Genomic DNA, 19,678 nt, shown 5'->3' with positions numbered 1-19,678 from the left:
TAAGGAAGTCTTTACACGCAGTAATATTGCCACAATATCTTCAGGCTCCTGGAATGGACGGCGAGATCCCTCCTAACTCCTGCAGTGAATTATGGCTTTAAATATCCCAGGGCAAACAGCTCCAAGGCAAATTTAGTGCTAATACAGTCTTATTCTAGTGATATAAACAGAATATGCCTTTCAGATAATAGATTACAGTCCTGTACAATGAAAGGCCACATGGAACATTATGGCTTCAATAATCTGGAATTCATTACAAAAAAAGGATCCATTTCTCTATATCAGGGGTGCCAACATTTGACCTTCCGGATGCAGTAACACCCAATGGGGAACTGGTAAAGGGAAAGATCAATTATATGAAGATATTATGAGTGTACTAGTGGATTTAGTGCTTTAAATAGGGAAGAGGTTCTGGCCAAATGACTTTAGGAAAGTGAGTATCTTTGCTTAGTAACATTTACCGCACTCGCTGAACAATATGGCTGCTCCCTAAATCTTCTGATGTCCGTGTATTGCATACAGCATAGCTGCTAAACTAAATATTAAAGGGGTTGTTCATCTTTGAGTTAACTTTTAGTATGATGTAGAGAGTGATATTCTGAGCCAATTTGCAATTGGTTTTCATTTTTTATTATTTAAGGTTTTTGAGTTATTTGGCTTTTTATTCAGCACTTTGCATTATTAGCTAGGGTCCATATTACCCTAGCAACCATGCATTGATTTGAATAAGAGACTGGAATATGAATAGGAGAGGACCTTACTAGAAAGACGAGCAATAAAGAGATGCAGTAACAATAAGGGGCAGATTTATCAAAGGTCGAATTTCGAAGTGAAATATACTTCGTAATTCGACCATCGAATGGCTATATCGAAGTCGAATTTTTTTTTCTACCATCTCATCGAACGATTTCAGCGATCGATCAAACGATTTTACTTCGACTACAAAAAAAACGTAGGAAAAATGCATTAGAAGGTCTAACATAGCTAACATAGCACTTCGGCAGGTTTAATTTGGCGAACTATTGAAGTCGAAGTTTTTTTTTTTTAAAAGAGAGAGTACTTCGATTATCGAATATTCAAACTATTTTACTTCGCATCTGAAGTAAATTCAAATTCGTAGTATCCTATTCGATGGTCGAAGTATCCAAACAATGACTTTGAAGTTCGAATTTTTTTACTTCAAAAATTCCCTCGAATTCACTTGGACCCTTCATAAATCTGCCCCTATATGTGTAGCCTTACAGAGCATCTGCTTTTAAAATGGGGTCTGCGACGCCCACTTGAAAGCTGGAAAAAGTCAGAAAGAAAAGCAAATAAATTATACAATTATAAAAAATAAATAATGAAAACCAATGAAAAAGTTGCTTAAAATTGGACATTCTATTACATACTTAATAGCACTTGATATAAATCTTTTGTATGGTAAAGAGACTGTACAGATGGTTATGTCATGACCAAGACTGGGGAGAAGAAGTCAAAAGCAGCAGAACATCTTCCAGATCCTGCTTACAAAGTGGAGAGAAATCAATAGCAGAGAGATAGAAAGGCACACAAATATACACAGAAAGAAACTTAAAGGGGAACTATAGTGAAAATGAAAATGTAATATAAGCTTCCACATAATGAACTAAGAAACTTTCTAAGTACAATCAATTAAATATTCTGCATTATTTCTGAAAATAATCAAGTTTATCTTCACTATGCCTCTCTCGGCATCTGTTTCTCTTCATTCTCTCTTCATGCAGCAGTTGGGTGTCAGATGAATGACCCAATATATCTTATAGGGGGGCTCCATTTCCCAGCAGATGAATTAGAGCTCACTTAAATAACGGATTCCAAATATGGTCACCCTGGCTGAGTTACAGAGATATTAGGGATAGTGCAGGTTGCAGATTAGGTCAAAGAAGGACACTGGTAAATAATGACCCAGAGGTAATGCATATTCACCCTATGATTGTATGTGAATGGGCAATGCAAGGATCAAGGATATAAATGCAATGGTGATATAATAGGAACACTTTTTATTTCTGTTTACCGGAGTTATTATGTTTCAGATATATTTTTGAATGTTCTCATTTTTTTCTTCGGTCATGAGGAAAAATATCTGTTGTCATTTATGTTTCAAAGTATTATACAACTATGTATCTACGCTTGCATGTCAACTTATAAATGTTGAAACTTCAATAAAGGTTATTGAAAAAAAATAAATAAATAACTGATCCCAGTAACAAAATAACTGCCTTTTGCACAAATTCTGCATGTAGAGAGACATGATGTCTGGTGATTTTAATAGAGTCAGCTCTAATACATCTTCCAGGCAAAAGGAGCCCCCCTAAAAGATATATTGGATCTAACGGTTAATGAATATCTGACATCCAACAGTTGCATGAAGACAGAATGAAGAGAAACAGATGCTGAGAGAGGAATAGTGAATATAAACTTGAATATGGTACAGCATTTTTAACTGATTATATTTAGAAATCGGTATGCTGAAGCTTATATTCAATTTTCATTTTTGCAATAGTTCCCTTTAATAACCAGTCAGCAATCCGTTTTAATCAGATTACTACAAGTTAAAGTGGCCATACAGATTTAAACTGCTGATTCTGCCCCTTCAGACCAATTTAGTAGCTTATCTGCCCTTCGATGAGCCTATTTGACCAAAATTTGCAGTAAATCTGGATCAGCCACATACTTCCAACCTCGAGGTGGCACCATTAATAGAAGCTCTGCTTGTTTGATGACCTCGCCAAACGAGCAGATCTTATAATGTATGGCCAGATTTAGAAAATGAAAGCTCTAGTGTATTATTACGGATAACTGGTAACTATGATTACTGATAACTGGTGCAATTTAACCCTAATAAATAAGGGCACACAAGACAGATCTGCAAATCCAGAAGACTTCTCATTAAAGATGAACCCCAATGTGACATCTGAATATCATAACTAAAACTATATAATTGAAAGCGGATGAGACAAGAAGAACAAGAGTGCTGGACAGAGTAAGAAAAAAAAAAAAAAAAAGACTATAAAAAGGACTAGAATGAGTAGGAGGAGTAAGCCTGGTGCGTCTAACCAATTCAGATTTCTGAGGCAAAGGCCATGACCAAGGAAGCTACAGTACTTCACTAGTGATAGCTACGCGAATAGGACCATGACTTATAGAAAACCTGTGCAGATCAAGGGCTACAGAATGCACTGGTTGGTGCAATTATGTAAAATAATGAACAAAAGGCAGACTCTCCTTTGATGGTTTTCATGCGGAGCCTTAGTTCTCACCAAAAGGGCAACTGTCAACAATGCAGACTTCTTAAAACTTGCCAGTTGGCTGTATTCATTGTGGAAACACATTAAAGGGAACAGGGGGAAGTGCCTTAAAAGGGAAGACCTGTTGAGCTTGGTCAGTTGGATTAAGGAGTTGGGTTGAGAGAGGTAAACCACTAAGAGCACAAAATCTACTAGATCATCCGACGCCTTCTGTTCTTGGCAGGACGACCGGGTCTGTTCGGCCGGATGATAGGACGGTCAATCTGTAAAAAAAAGAAATAAAAAAGGTTGAGATGTTGAACAAAGGGACAAATGAAATTCTATAGGACCAGCACCTTTCTGCTTACCACGCATATTCAGCTGCTCTTTATTTAAAAGTCTAACAAGTAGGGATGCACCGAATCCACTATTTTGGATTCGGCCGAACTCCCGAATCCTTTGCAAAAGATTACTGAACCGAATCCAAATTTCCATATGCAAATTAGGGCTGGGAAGGGGAAACTTTACTTCCTTGTTATGTGACAAAAAGTCATGCAATTTCCTTCCCCTAATTTGCATATGAAAATTTGGATATGGTTCGGCCTGACAGAAGGATTCGACCGAATCCAAATCCTGCTGAAAAAGGCCAAATTCTGTCTGAATCTCGAACCGAATCCTGGATTCGGTGAATCCCTACTAACAAGGCTGCAGCTGGGGCAAAGGCAGGGTAAGTTTATACAGATTGCTTATTGATTTGTTTTGATTGTGCTCGTATGAACAGGAAGTAGAATGTGACTTTACTTTCACTTTCAGATATTGCCATGTTTAGCCCAACAACATATTTCTTAATCAAAACAATATGCAAAAGTATTTTGTTTTTTCCGGCAAGAATCTCAAAAAATGTGTTGTTTCTATATTTCTTTGCCAAATAAAAGTTGTTGACGAGGTGCTATAGAAGTCAACGGGAGCTGTGCTTGATCCTATTGGACTGCTTTCAATCAATTCGGACTTTGAGGTTTTTGGATTTTTTTTTTTAATAGGAATTGTCAGAAAAACTTGGAGGTATTCGTATTTTTTACTGCATCATACAGCGGTTTTTTTTTTCATTCACACTTTTTATATTTGGATCTTTTAATAAATTCAATTACATTTGTGGTTTGAGAGTTTGTGAGTTTCAAAAACCTCTAATAAGCCTCCAAATGTTTAGACTGGGTTCAGCGGAGATTCATTGCACCCCCATTTCTTAAATGTGCCAACAGAAGGAAAACCGTAATTTTCTTACATTTAAACCATTGGATGGGTCAGCAGTTGTCCACTTTGGAGGTACAGTTTCTAGACGACTGCTTATCCTCTGTGAACTGTAATGGAATAAAAGTAAAAATCTTGTTACAGAAGTGGAATTACACAAACATCCCGAAAAAAATGATGTATAACTTTCCTTGGTAAAATAATCCCATCCCTCGGAAATTCCAGTTTAATGGCCGACTGACAGGTTTAGTAAGAGCTAAAGACAAATTCAGAAAAAAATGTAGTTAAAATGTTGTGCGAAAGACAATTTGAAAACTGTCTGTTTAAAAGACAAATTCACAAAAGTGGAGATAGAGGTTTGTGAATTTGGTGGGAAATCCAACATTTTTATCTCCACTTTTATTTTGTCTCAATATCACCACTTTTGTGAATTCCCCCTGTAGAGTCAGTATTCATATCAGAGTTGGTCAGCTCTAGACTTCAAAAGCCTTAAAATCTTTGGGAGAATAAAAAGAACATAAACTAATAAGGGGCAAATTCACTAACCTCTGGAAATTCGCCAGCGACGGCTTCGCTCAGATCAACACACTTCGACAGGCGAAAATTCGCCAGGACAACGCTAATTCACTAAAATGCGAAGTTGCGTCCAGGGCGCTGAACAATGGCAAAGTTTCGCTAGCGTTAATTTGGCAAGCAAAGCAAGTTACGCTAGCGTTGGCTAATTTGCATATGGCGGGAAGTTATATTTCAATGGACGTATATGTTGCAGCAAATACATTACATTATACAAGCCCAGGGAACCTTAATAAAAATAAAATAGAGTTGTTATATTGCCCTACACATGAGCCCAGTGTATAGTTTATGTTCCATATGTTAGGAAATGTAGGGGGGAAGCCAGGTACCCTAAAAAAAAATTTACGATCTTTTGCAGCCCATCACCCTGAAAAACTGAAAAGTTGCGAGCATTTTTTTAGGACTTAGAAAAATGTACAATTGTTTTTTGAGGAACTCCCATGTACTCTATTGCACTTCACCTGGACTGAGGTGACGAAGGCAAGTCTGGCGCAAGAGGTAACGTTCAGTAATATCCGCATCTTAGTGAATTTGCGTAGTTACGTCTATTCACCAGAGCGAAAATTCGCCTGGAGTTAGGAGTGCGAAGTAGCTATAGAGTCTATCTCCTTTGCTAGCGAATTTACGCCATCGCCCGTTAGTAAATCGGCGAAGTCCCGAAATGACGCCAGCGTTAGTCACTTCGCCCTTTAGTAAATTTGCCCCTAAATGTCTATGAGGCTTGATGTATTTAAGAAAACTTTTTTGGATAACCATACTTACTTTTGGCCCCTCCTCCTTCCTCTGCGGGAGCGTTTCAGCAGCTGGGGTGGTACCTGAAAAAAGTCACACAGATCAGAGTCTGCAATTTAAACTCAATTGTAATTATTCCTCAAACATACATACCAAGAAACTCTACTGTGCAGGCCCCTTCTATATGTTGCACATGAAGATTACAAATATTGACAGACACACCCCTTTGTTGCTGAATAGGTTTGCACTTTTTGAATATGTGTTAATAATATGATGCGTTGTAGTTGATAATGCCTACTGCTTGGCGTAGATCAATTTTTTCCTGGCGTGAATGGAAAGTGGCGAGGTCGAGCTGTACCCACATGTGTTAAGTTAGCAATTTTCAAATCATTGTCACTTAGTTACAGGTAGGGCTAGATCTAACTAAACACTTTGTGACTTCATTACTAGCTTCTCTTAATTTCATAAAGTGCTGTGGTTGCCTTGGGCTGGTACAGAAGCCCACAACATAGTGTACAACATTTCTAGCTACTTCTTTAGTTCTTTAAAAGGTTTCCCTCAAAATATTTGGGACTTCATTATTAGCTTCTCTTAATTTCATAAATATTTTGAGGGAAACCGTTTAAAGAACTAAAGAAGGGAAGATCCATGTCTCCAAAGATGCCCCAGTAGCTCCCCATCTTCTTTTCTGCCGATTCACTGCAATTGCTCTGTGCTGGTGTCACTTACTGAGCTTAGGGACCCACAATATACAGTACACATAGAATAGAAATGTCACAATATAAGGCTGAATAATAATTAATACAGATAATTACTACATGGCAGCACAGAAACCAGTGCAATTAGCATCAGAATTTAATAATCAACTTATATTACAGACCAAGCTCATTTTCTGCTTGATAATTTGTGACAACCCTCTAAGCAGCTGCTCAGAGCCCACTGAGCATGTGAGTGTCACAGACAATTTCCAAGATGGTGACCCCCTGTGACAAGTTTGAAGTCCTGGATCATTGCTGCTATTGACAAGCTGAAACTTTAGGCTGGTGCGGTGCAATAAGTCCCGTATGTAAAATATAGCATTTTTAGCCACTCATTTTTAGGGTTTAGTTCTCCTTTAAGACTCTTACATACAAGTAGTAAAAATATCAAAAATAAAAATACACACCTCCACCTCCTGCTCCCGTGGCTGTCTACCGTCTTCCTGCCAGTGAGGGCTAAAAGCAGGAATTCCCACCAGTGGCTGTGATAGTTCCTGGCTATGTCCTGCTACTTCTCCCTCAACCACATCCCCTCCATTATATTTCCAAAACGAGGGCCGGGATCCAGAATGTCTATGCCCTCGAGGTCGGCGGCCATACGACCTCTCACCCCTGGCTCGTCCATTGAACCTATAACCAGGCTCCTTTCCCTTGGGGAGCTCCAGCTCTGACAGATTTAAGGCGTTCGATGAATGGGGAGGACCCATCCATGGGAGAAGGTTAGGGGAAGCTCCATTGGGGACTTCAGAGGGACCTACTGGATCGGGTAGCAGCCGGTGTCTTTTGAGAGGAGACACTTCCGGATCTGTCTCAGTAGAAGAAGAATCCATAGAGTGGGATAAGGTATCTGTATTAGGGGGGTCAGATGGTATATCAGGAGGGATGTCTATGCATGCTGGTCCCTGGAACTGGGAGCCTTTGGAATTGGGGCTGGTTTCAAAGGCACTTGAGGTGTTGGAGACAAAAGAAGAACCAAGCCTCAAGGCAGGAAGTGGTAATGTCTGTACTTTTCCAGACACTTCTGTTCTTGGTGGGGACAAGGTAGAGTCAGAAGGCTGCTGAGAATAACATGGTGTTTGGGGTGTGGGAGTAATAGAGCCCTCAGGTTGGGAAGACTGGTTGACTTCTTTTTCAGGTCCAGACGGTGTCTGTATAAAGAAAAAGAAGTATATACTAAAAGAAGAGATTAAAGCCAGATAGAAGAATTAACAGTTTCAAAGACGCACTCTAAAATACAGGTATGGGACCTGTTATCCAGAATGCTCGGGATCTGGGGGTTTTCGGGAAAACGGATCTTTCCGTAATTTGGGTCTTCATGCCTTAAGTCTACTAGAAATTCATTTAAACATTAAATAAACCCAAAAGGCTGGTTTTGCTTCCAATAAGGATTAATTATATCTTAGTTGGGATCAAGTACAAGGTACTGTTTTATTATTACAGAGAAAAAGGAAATAGTTTTTAAAAATTTGGATTATTTGGATAAAACTGAGTCTATGGGAGACAGCCATTCATATCTGCATTGCCTGCATGTACAGTGCAAGTTCCTTGTTTTCAGTGTAAACTATTCAAACTATTCACAACCAAGGAACGGCCGAGGAAAATGGGAAAATCTAGAAGGCTTATAGTACAAAGGGACCACTGTAATTATCACAGAGATCACACACTCTTGTAGTCAAAGTCTGAAATTGCTTGAAATCGTTTCACAGTGTTGTCCAACTGTACCGCCTGCCCTGTTACAGGCAGTGGATCTCCATGCTTTGGTTTGGATTTGGGGGTTTCTGAATACTGCAGTTTTTCAAAAGAGCTCCATTGTGGTCAAAATTTCCTATATGCCAATGTAAAAAAGAAGCAGTCACCTGGAGGCCACTGCGTTGTCCTTGCAAAAGGGACTGTCCTTGGAACATCTGCATTCCCAGAGCTCCAGAGAGGGAGGGAAGATATGTCTGCTGGTTTGGAAGTAAGGCCTGAGCACCCAGCAGAGATTGGAGGCTTCCTAATTGGGCACCAGTATTTGCATTCAGTGCAGATAGGTCCCCTAAAAATAGAAATATTTGACATTACAACAAAGGACTGGGAATTGTAAAGAGGCACAAACATATACGAAGACCTGCATTACATTTAAAGGGGGACTATCGCGAATATGAAAATTTAATATAAGCTTCATCACACTTAAATAAATACAACCGATTAAATATTCTGCATTGTTTCTGAAATAATCAAGTTCATCTTCACTATCTCTCTCTCAGCATCTGTTTCTCTTCATTCTGTCTTCACGCAGGAATTGGGTGTCAGATATTCATTGACAGTTAGATCCAACATATCTTATAGGGGGGACTTAGAGCTCACTCAAATAACGGATTCCAGTACAACCAAAATCTAACAAAATAATTGTCAAATAAGAAGAAAAACTCCGCACTCAGTCTGTTTAAAAAGATAAGGTTAAATTGTATTGTAGTAGTTTTGTAAAGCAGCACCGACAGAGTAAAAAGGACCCACTTGTACTTTTTGAGGTATAAGTAGAAATGTTCAAGTTTCAGTGTGCTAAAAAAGAAACACTGGTGTATATATTACTAAAAAAGAACCGCTGCACTATTCGGAGATAAAGGGAGACTATCGTAGAAATCAGGACCGAAGATTCCATCGGAAGTTTTACTACAGCCAGCAAGTGCAGAGATACGAACCGCAGACGGTGAATCCCACTGTGACTGCCCTTACAGGGCTTTCTATAAGATAGCGATCCAGATATGGTCTGGTAAGTACAACTGCTCGTAGGACACAGAGAAAAGAGTCTGACGATACCTACCCTCAATCTACAGATACTACACCACAAGGGAGACATGCCGAAGAAGCCTGCTGTCCACATTACACGCCTCAAAAATCTCTCCCTATGTTAGTAGTTTCTGATTTAATCACAGCCGTAATTTAAAAGGTTAATACACCATATAGGTGTATAGCGCACTGACACTTTTCTAACAAAATAACTGCCTTTTGTATAAATCCTGCATGTAGAGAGACAGGATTTCTGGTGATTTTAATAGAGTGATACACTCTACACATCTTCTAGGCAAAAGGAGCCCCCCTATAAAATATATTAGATCTAACTGTCAATGAATATGACCAGTGTCGGACTGGCCCGACGGGACACCAGGAAAATACCCGGTGGGCCCCGACCCTCATGGGCCCCCACCGGGCCAGACCCCCTCTCTCCATTCTGAAATCGGAAAATAAAAAAAACGGCGCCGCACAGCCTGCATGATGCGGCGAGTACGGCATCGCGTGTGCGCGCAGAGCATGTCAGAATGGATGCGCGCCGGCGCACTTCAAAATAGGGGCCGGACGGGGAGGCCAAAGGGGGCCCCTAGACAGCCGTCCCGGTGGGCCTCGGGCCCCCCAATCCGACCCTGAATATGACACCCAACTCCTGTATGAAGACAGAATGAAGAGAAACAGATGCCGAGAGAGGGATAGTGAAGATAAACTTGGTTATTTCAGAAATGGTACAGAATTTGTAATTGATTATATTTAGAAAACTTCTTATTTCAGTATGCTGAAGCTTATATTAAATTTGAATTTTGCAAATAGTTCCCCTTTAAAAAGAGATTATCAATGTAATATGGAGGCCAGATGCATCGTTCATGCCGATTATACACATTCCCTGCTTACGTTTAATCTTATTCCATCTGAATTTCAGCATCATTACAGCTTTGCCTTTGCAGAGGAAAAAAAAAGCCACTAGTTCCGTCACAATTACTTTTCCCATAATAGCAGTGATCTTCCAAATTGATAAATGGAAATGTAGAAAAATGTAAGTATAGCAAGGAAATGTCTTTACTGACCATTCACTTCAATAACCAAAAAGTGAGCTCATAAAATGAGGAAGCCTGTTTGGCCGTAACCCTAGAGCAGTGCCCTGCAGGGAAGTGTCTTGAGAGAACTGCTCTGTAACATTATCCAGATACCAGCAAAATAAATGGTACAGTCCAAACCAAAAGCCTGGCAAGAGAGTTGGCAAAGCATCTTACCTAACAACCCAGCGGTGATGAGTGGGCTGAGCAGAGGAGGCATCAGTGGGTGGAGCCTGCCAGGTGTTAGTGCTTGTGACTGCTGGAGGTGGAAGGGGCTGTGTGGTTCCAATGGAGGGGGTTTCCCCTCTGATAAGGCAGGTGTAATAGTGGTTGTAGTAACAGAGGCAGACCCAGTGCAGGAGGTATTGATGCAGTTCTAACACATAAAAAGACAATATTTCCAATACCCAATTTGCTGATGAAGACACACTTTTAAACAAACTGATAACCTAAACAATATTGTGTTACACTACAATTTTTTTTAATGACAGAATAAATCAATTATTCCATGAGAATGTCAACACAAACATGTTTAATTAATTTATAGGGAGATCTATCAGGAATGGAGACCTCTATATGCCATGGAATATTAACAGACACCATAAATTAACATTCTGGTGGACACTACATTCCGTATAAAAAGGGATTGGGTTGCTTGAAAGGATTTGCATGTGTCGGTTCTGAATGGAGAGGACTAGGTTCAACTCTTTTGTGCACCATCCCAAAGTTCTACTCACAGAATCCATTCTACACAATAGTTACTGTAGGTCTCAACAGGTTTAAAAGGGAAATAAACCCTAGCCCCCATCTAGCACCCTTCACTGCCCCCCCTCGAAGCTCCCTCCCTGTATGATGACCTGCTATAAATTGACAGAGTTAAGTTGAGTTCAAAGGCACCATCTGTTTCTGATCCTCTTCTGATGCTGATACGGATCTTAAAGGAGCATGCGCAGTTCATACTATGTCCTGAATAAGCTTTTACTGTGCATGTTTTTGCAAGATCAGCAACTGTCAGAAGAGGATCTGCAGCAGACAGCAATAGAAATTGGAAGCTACCCAATAGTATTAATGCAGTTGCCAAAATAATTATAAAAGTTAAAAAATTACTTACTAAATTTATTAGGATGTGTGTAGCCTAATGCGTTTCGTGCCAAATCGGCACTTACTCACAAAACACGTTAGGCTTTTTTTTTTTTTTATAACTTTTATAGTTATTTTGGCTACTGCATTACTATTGGTTCTCTTCTATATTTTTAATCTCTAATTTTTGAATTTTGGCTACCCTTGGACTGGGGGTCTTTTTATGAGACCACATTATTATTACTTCTTTGAGACTATGATTTCTCACTTGATTTTAGGAGCAGGCCCATACACCACAATTTTGACCAGACAGAAGATGGCCCATTTGATCTCCCCTGAACAACTCTGCACAGGATCTGTGGCAAGAGAAATCAGAAACCAATATAGTGTAGTATGTTCAATCACATGGGATGCCACCCATTTGGCCAACCGGTGGAGGGTTTTGGATCAAACACGAAAACAACTATAGCACCTATTTGAAAACCCTTCCCGTCTCAACTATATTTATAATAGAGAAAGGGTGTACATATAATATATATATAAAAAAAAGGGGGAACACTCCTGTAACAATCCATTTGAAGCACTGATTGAACATACTACACTATATGGGTTTCTGATTTCTGTTGCCACAGGCTCTGATCTGTTTTATTTTTGGAGATTCTTTTGTGCGGTTGAGAGACTGTGAAGAGATCAGCAAGAAACAAAAACCTAAAGGACTAGCATTTTTTAACCATTTGTTATTTATAACTCTGCACATCATGCAAAGTGCAAAGATCTGCCATCTTTTATACATTGCTGCAGCCCACCGAAAACAGCTTAAATGATCTGGCCCATTAACAGGCTATTCTTTCATAATTAACTCTCTAAATCAAACTTTAATCTAACATAAAGCAAAGGTGAATCCTACTTATAAACAGGAAATACAGTTTGTTAAACTCAACTTCAAGCATCTATGAGCAGCGGAATAGATTGGAAGGGATTAAAGCAGTGTTATTTCTTTTTCATTGTGCACTGCAGTATTAGACAACTTTTTCCAACTGTTTTTTTTTTGGCTAAAAATCTGTTTGCTCTTTTGAGAAACGGATTTCAGTGCTGGAGCAGCACTATTAACTGATGTATTTTGAAAGAAAAAATAAAAATATGAAAAAAAAACAAAACAAAACATTTTTTCCCATGACTGTATCCCTTCAAAGATGTATATTAACTAGTTGACACTAAGGTTTTGGAACATGAGGCCATTTTGGGTGCTGCAAATCCTGAAGATGGATGCATTTTCAGACAACAATCACCTGAAAAACTGCTTGCACAGAAGTCCTACAGAAGTCAATAAGAGAAATATTAGGTGATTTGGGGCTGTGTTTATATCTCCCTGTTTGCAATTGCAGAATAAATAAAGTTTATCTTAACATAGGGTCCCTGTAAACTTGGCAAAGAGCCTGTTTTTAATATTCGCACGACTCACCTTTTCAGTTACCTGTCCAGCACAAGTGGAGGAGTCCACAGCCCCAAGACTGGCAGCAAGAAGTGCAGAGTTAAGAGCCATCAGAAGAGGTGATGTAGGTGGAAAGAGCAGTGGTTGGAGACCATTATCAGGGAAAGTTTCAGGTAGGGACATGGGTGCTTCATTTTTCTCAGCTGTGTCAGTTTGTGGAGTGGGTAATGAGTCCAACAGAGGCAAGAGGGATGGCAAAAGGGTACTTTGTTGTTGGTTGTTTTGTTGAAGATCAAGCTGTGGTAGCCCTAGGCCCCCTAGAGGTAAGAGAGGACCTTGCAAGAGAGACGCCATCAGTAAAGTCTGCAATGCAGTCGTTTCAGGGTCCGCCACTGCAGAGGGCAAGGGCAGAGATGTATTTTGAAAGCCTAAAAGTCCAATATCTGTACTTCCAAGTAAAGATGATGACAGTATATTTAGCAAACCTTGGTTCAGAATTTGTTGATGCTGGTTCAGACTAAGGGAAAGTGGTAAAGCCCCCAGCAGCGCTAGGTTTAATAGAGCCGGAGATGCAGGAAACGGCAGTACCTGATCCTGACCGAGGAAGGGAAAGTTATCCCCAGATGGAGGCAAGGAACAAGGCAGCTCATTAACGCCTTCTGTCCCACAGCTCGGCACCACATTTGGAGCAGAAGCACTCTTTGCTACAGGAGAATGGTTGGGTCGTGCAGTTGAAGTAGCTAATAAATGAATGGATAAAGAGAGATAAAAGGGAAACAAATATAAAATACATAGCATATACAAGTGAACAAGAAATTATTAACTTAAATACACAAAAACGTAATGCAGTATATCCAAACTGTATGAGTATTTGGGGTAAAAGCTATTTTTATATAAAGTAAGTTAATATAAATTATATAATCTATTATATGAATGCTTGGGATCTGGGGTTTTCTGGATAAGGGGGTATTCACATAATTCATTAAAGCTATTCTGACACGTTCCTATAAAAATCATAGGAACGTGTCAGCATGAAGAAAATGCTGCAAGGAATATTTCCGCCACAAAGGCCCCCTTCAAAGCCGCCCCCAGCCCTACGCACCTTTCGCAGCCGACTTGCTCACATACTGACTGATCTTCCGGGTTGCTTCACGGACGTGGGGCCTATGGAGCGATCCTTCCATAGGCTGAAGTCCTGTTGTGATACGTAATCAGCCTATGGAAGCATCGCGCCGCCCCCAGCCCTGCGTCAGTGAAGCAACCAGGAAGATGCACGAAACAGTTGAGGAGATCTTTTAGGTGGGTCGGAGGGTCGGGTGAGCGCGGCTTTGCGGGGAAATATTTCTTGTGCACCATTTACTTCATATGATTTTTATAGGAACGTGTCAGTATCACTTTAAGTCAACTAAAAATCATTTGAACATGAAATAAACCCAATAGCACTATAAAAGCCTATTTCAAGCACACCAAAAAAAAAAAACAACAGATTTTTAAATCATTTGGTTAATGTTAGAAGAAGCACGGTCTGATTTTGAATAAGGCTGCAATTCTAAACTGAATACACCAGCTGCAACAAACATTCACCTCTTCTTTTTTTATATTTGCCTTCCTCTTCTACCTCATTTGAATGTGCAATTTAAATCACTTACTGCTAGGGGACTGCCATGGTCATTTTCACTTTTATGTTCAAATGCTTGTCTAGGCATCTTGGTTCCCTGGTCGCTAGGATAACGTGGACTCTAGCATGCATGCAGTATGGAAAATGACAGTGCAGTTCTTAATGGAATAACCATATGCCATTCAGATTCACTGCTTATATGCCGTCAATAAATTCCTCCATGCAGAGTGTTTTGCCACCGGACCAGATTTCCTTCCTACCCTGTGCACTGGGTTTCAAAGTCATGGAGACAGGCACCAGCTACAAGTGTTCTTCTCTCAACTTGATAATAACATGCATTTTAATTTCACCAGCCCAATTTTACTAATGGTTCTTTTTGTGTGTCAAAAACACCAATATTTCTAATATGATTTTAGAAATCCAAGTTGAGGCTGGTTACAGCGTAAAAAGACAGAACTGAGACTTAAAGGAAGTTGTTCTTCTGCTTAGCAAAGGGTTGAGAAAGGTTTTTAATTTCTTTTCTAAACAGAAGAACATCAGAGCAGCCTCTTTCTTTCTCCTGACAACTTCCTTGACTACTTGGTTGTCAGACTGGTCGGAAACTGGTTGCGCTGTTGTAACAAAATTCATTCATATTAACAGTACATGTATCCTTTAATATCTTAACAAACAAGGAAAAGTTGTGCTCACCACTAATTTTTAAAACCATTAGGCGGGGGTGCAATGAGGCTGTGACCACAAAATACATATAGTCAACTACAAGAGTCCTCTGTACTCAACTCATTATCAATATATTTAAGACAGAGACATTAAGCGTAGGACTGGCCAGATATGGGATGACTTTGACGTAGTTGGCCTAAATATATTGCAATATATGGACAAACAATCCCTGTTTTGGGTAAGGCATTTTTCAGTAGAAGTGTGCACAAAATGTCCCTGTCTTAAATATATTGATAATGGGTTGAGTGCAGAGGACCTCTTGTATTTGTCCTTTAATATCTTGGAATAAAAACAAAATAAATAATGAATGTAAATGACAAAAGTGCTTAGAATAGCACCCTCATCAATTATACATTCACTTATTTTCAGCTTCTTAAAGGGTTACTTATCCTTTAAGTACTTCAGTATGCTTAGAGCTATGGCAGACGAGGAAATTAGATGCCCACAGTTTCATCCAAAGCCGTTTGAAAGACCAATTATAACATAGAAATAGAGAACAAGACCACAGACAAAATTTATTTGTGACACTGAACACGTATAAAAAGTTTAGAGATAATTCTGAGGTTTTGCTTTATATTTTGTTCTGAGTAATACAGCCTATCTAACTGAAAGCAGGGATATAACTGGTAATATGGACCTACTGTGTGCTGTGTTTAAATATGTGTTTAGGCCATTGATGTTTATAGATAAATAGATGCTCCTGACTTTATTTAATGTATGTTTATTACATACAATTGCTTTCACTTCATCTGAAGGGGCCTGAACAGTTCTAAAGCCAAGCAGTCGGTACAAATATCCTTTAAGCAAAACATCTGATAAACCTGTTGTGCCCCATCCATGATGGCCTGGAGGCTACAAGGGGGACATAAATGACCCAGTGTTTACCGACATGGCCAGATTCATATCTTCAAATGTCACTCAGATGGCGCTGACCTTCAATGGTATCATGAACACTTGTTACACATTTGCCAAAGTGCACATGATTCTGTAGGAGTAATCAAGCAGCCCACAAAGATGTGGTTCTGGCCATGTCAGTATATTGCTGCATTTTTAACACAAAAAGTAGACTGGAGAGGACATAAAAGAAGGAAAACAGGTATTACAAAACAGCCAAGTTTTGAGAAAGATATATCGCAAAAATATATTAACCGTGTAAAGAATATAAATTCAAATCATACAGGACGCCTGGCTTTAGAAATGTTGGGTTGGTTGCAACAAGGCACTTTTGCAGTGCGAGTGTGCTTCCTCCTCAGGGATGTACAGGATTGCATAACACATATAGGCACCCATATTTAACACATAACATCTGACTGAAATTTCTATTAAAAATTATATTTGAATTGGGTATAAACACTGATGTGGTAAAAATCTATTAACACATGAAAAACACCTAACACATCCCCTTTAAAGCAAACAAAAACAAATCAGAAGGTGGAATTTTTCAATTCCATTATTAATTATGAGACAGTTAAAACGTTATATTGGAGAGTTAAGAGATTGAAATGAACCATAAGTTTGGGAAGAGACTGTGCATTATTAACAAACCTTTTCATGGGGTAAATAGGTGTTCATTGTTTAGAAACATCAATATAAATATATGTACATTACCATATTAGCAGCAATATAGTAAAAATAATGCAGTTCTCATTTGCACTTACATGTATTTGTCCCAATGGGGGTTGAAGGTAATTTCTGGGGTAATGGTGTCCCTGAGTTCTGCTCTGTAGCTGTCTGAACTAGTTGTCCTACAAGGCCAAGGAGCTGGCTGCTAAGGTCTTGGGAAGATGGAGACAGGCCAGGAGTTTTACTTTGGCTTGGGGACTCCTCAACTGCTGAGCGAGGTGTCTGAAGGGAAGAAACTGTTTGACCAGCTACATGGTGTGGATGTACAACTTTGGATATTCCCATGTCTTCTTCAGATTGACTCCCACTTCCTATCAGCTTTGACACAACAGGAGGGTTCATTTTAGAGAGTCCACCAGGGCTACTAGAAGGAGGAAAATGCCCACTAGAATCCTGTGGACTCATGTCAGGACCTGGAGAATTTCTCTGTCTTTTTCTTTTCAATATTACATCTCTTCTCTGGGAGGGAGGCCTGGCTGGAAGTCCCTGGCATTCTTTAGTGCCAGCTGCAGAAAGCAAGGAGTTGGGATTTAACAAACGATTGGGTAAAGTGCTAGAGGCTGTGACTTCTGGTTTGGTTTGACTTGCCATTTGAGCCTTTGCAGCTGCTGTGAGGAGACTGCTGGCTGGGAAGGAGGCATTGCTTTGCTGGCCCAAAATGCACCCAAGAGGAAAGCCAAGTAGGCCCTGTGCTGCTCCCAAAGACACAGGTGGTGTTGTTTTATTGCTTTGGTGGGTTAAGGCATGGCTGGCATTTGAAGATCCCAAATGGGCCTGCCCAAATGGAGGAAGGCCTTCAAGTATTGCTTTTGGGCTCTGGGGTACAGAGCGTTTAGGAGAGGCAACAGGCCTAGGAGACCTGGAACTTGACCTAGCAGGGCCTGGGAAGTGCTCAGAAGAGGCAGAGGAGTGTCGAGAACGCTGAGGGGATGGCTCCACACTGCCAGCTGGGGATGAGATAGAGGACACTGAAGACCTAGTGGTAGAAGGAGAAGTCAGTGTACCTCCCCTTGGGAACGGAGAGAAACGAGGGGGTAGTGATGGAGAGGACTGGCTACCAGGATGGGGTTCAGGAAGAGAATGAGTGTTCATTGTGGAAACCTGAGACTGGTGACAAGGTGGTGAGTTTAACATGTGGTGCTTTGGACTGGGTGGTTTGAAGCTGCTAGAGTCCAAAATACCCAGTGGATCTTTCTCAGGAAAGGCAAATAAGCGCCTAGGGCCCTGAGAAGGCTCATCCAGCGTCCGCGAGAAAGCCCCACCTGGTGCAAAACTACAAGAGCTAAGTGATGACTTCAGAGACAGGCCAGAAAGATCCTGACTATATGAGGAGTACAAAGGCCAGTTTTGGGAAGACTTAACTTGTGTAACAGACCCGGAGGAAAGCTCATGGGATATGGCTTGGTGAGCCCTAGTAAACACCTCGTAGCTACCATTTGATGGTGTTGGCGGACAGTTCCTTAAGGCATAAGACTCACTAAGAGTTGTCCCTTGCTGCCTGGGTGGAGGAGGTTGTATGCTTGGTCGATGAACAGGGTATCTTTCTCCATGGTTAGAAGAATAGGAATCCTGTTTGTGTTCCAGCGGTTTATCCAACATGTGCTGGGCAGGCATGCTGTGGGCTTTTTCAATCATAAGTTTGGTGAAAATTTCAGGGTCCAAGGAGCATGGATGCTGTCCCATCTTTGGGCTTGTGGATGCTCCATGAAAGTTTTGACTGGGACTACATCCTATGACAAAAAACAAGTTGTTAAATGAAACCCTCAAAACACATTATTCCAAGCATGTTCAAAATACAATCATTAGCAGCAGGAATTGATTTATCTGTTCCCCCACCCCCACAAATACACTCTCTGGAAAAAAACTATTTTACTTGGCACAAAACAAAATTTTCATAAACAACCATTTAAAGGCACACGTTTGTCCCTATATGTCCATCAAACAAATCCTGACCTGATTATTATTCAGTTTTGCATACAAGAAAACACTGGCAGTTTCACTTATATTCTTTAAAATTTTTATTTGTGACGACTGTCTGCAACAGGGAATTTGCAGCAACATAATCCTTCTTGTCAACTATAAAACAGTAAAGCAACTAAACACAGTTGTTTTAAATGTAAGCCAGTTGTTATCACATTTCTTGTAAAAAAAAAAAAAAAAAAGAAAAAGTGCTAATGGCTGTCCCACTGGAGGCCAGGGGGCTGCATGTGGTCATCCAAATTATTTTTAAGACCCCTTTCTGCTCCATAGACTTCATTGTATGACATTATTATTTTACTATAATGTGGCCCTCAAACACACTGTATGAAAATTAATGTTGGACAACACTGCTTTATTGTATGGCTAACACTTAAAACTAAGGCCAACTATGTATAATACAAGTTTTCATCCTGCATCTGTTGAAAATGATAAAAAAAAGGTTTGTCCCTGTTTACAATTACCGTATATACTCGAGTATAAGCCGAGTTTTTCAGCCCCCAAAATATGCTGAAAAACTCTACCTCGGCTTATACTCGGGTCAAGCGCAAAAACGGTCGCCAGCATCTAAGAATAGTCGCCGGCGTCCAAGAATAGTCGCCAGCGTCCAAGAATAGTCTCCAAGAATATTTGCCGGCGTCCAAGAATGGTCGCCGGCATCCAAAAACGAGACGCCGGCACCTCCAATGGGAGCAGAAACCCTCAATTTTTTGATTGAAACTTACCAGAAGCTGCTGCATTTCTCACCCTCGGCTTATACTCGAGTCAATAAGCTTTCCCAGTTTTTGGAGGTAAAATTAGGTACCTCGGCTTATACTCGGGAC

General features: G+C 40.2%; 1 protein-coding gene across 4 annotated transcripts in view; it reads right to left on the bottom strand.

The window, feature by feature from the left end:
• Positions 1 to 3,072: 3,072 nt before the first annotated feature.
• The window catches only part of mbd6.S (methyl-CpG binding domain protein 6 S homeolog), a 34,230-nt gene continuing 17,624 nt past the window's right edge, over positions 3,073 to 19,678 (bottom strand). For 3 of the 4 annotated variants that reach the window (XM_018250082.2, XM_018250081.2, XM_041584423.1), the window contains exons 6-13: positions 16,913 to 18,607; positions 12,947 to 13,656; positions 10,582 to 10,780; positions 8,416 to 8,594; positions 6,967 to 7,707; positions 5,832 to 5,884; positions 4,531 to 4,606; positions 3,073 to 3,532 (exon numbers count right to left, since the gene is read on the bottom strand). In XM_018250082.2, coding sequence (XP_018105571.1) covers positions 3,461 to 3,532; positions 4,531 to 4,606; positions 5,832 to 5,884; positions 6,967 to 7,707; positions 8,416 to 8,594; positions 10,582 to 10,780; positions 12,947 to 13,656; positions 16,913 to 18,607 — 3,725 coding nt within the window. In that variant the 3' untranslated portion in view covers positions 3,073 to 3,460. The other variant, XM_041584424.1, reaches the window with a different exon arrangement.

The sequence above is a fragment of the Xenopus laevis genome, chromosome 2S (assembly GCF_017654675.1).
Source record: "Xenopus laevis strain J_2021 chromosome 2S, Xenopus_laevis_v10.1, whole genome shotgun sequence".
Classification (NCBI taxonomy): Eukaryota; Metazoa; Chordata; class Amphibia; order Anura; family Pipidae; genus Xenopus; species Xenopus laevis.
Note: the sequence above shows the minus strand (reverse complement) of the source record. Positions and strands in the feature narration are given on the sequence as shown.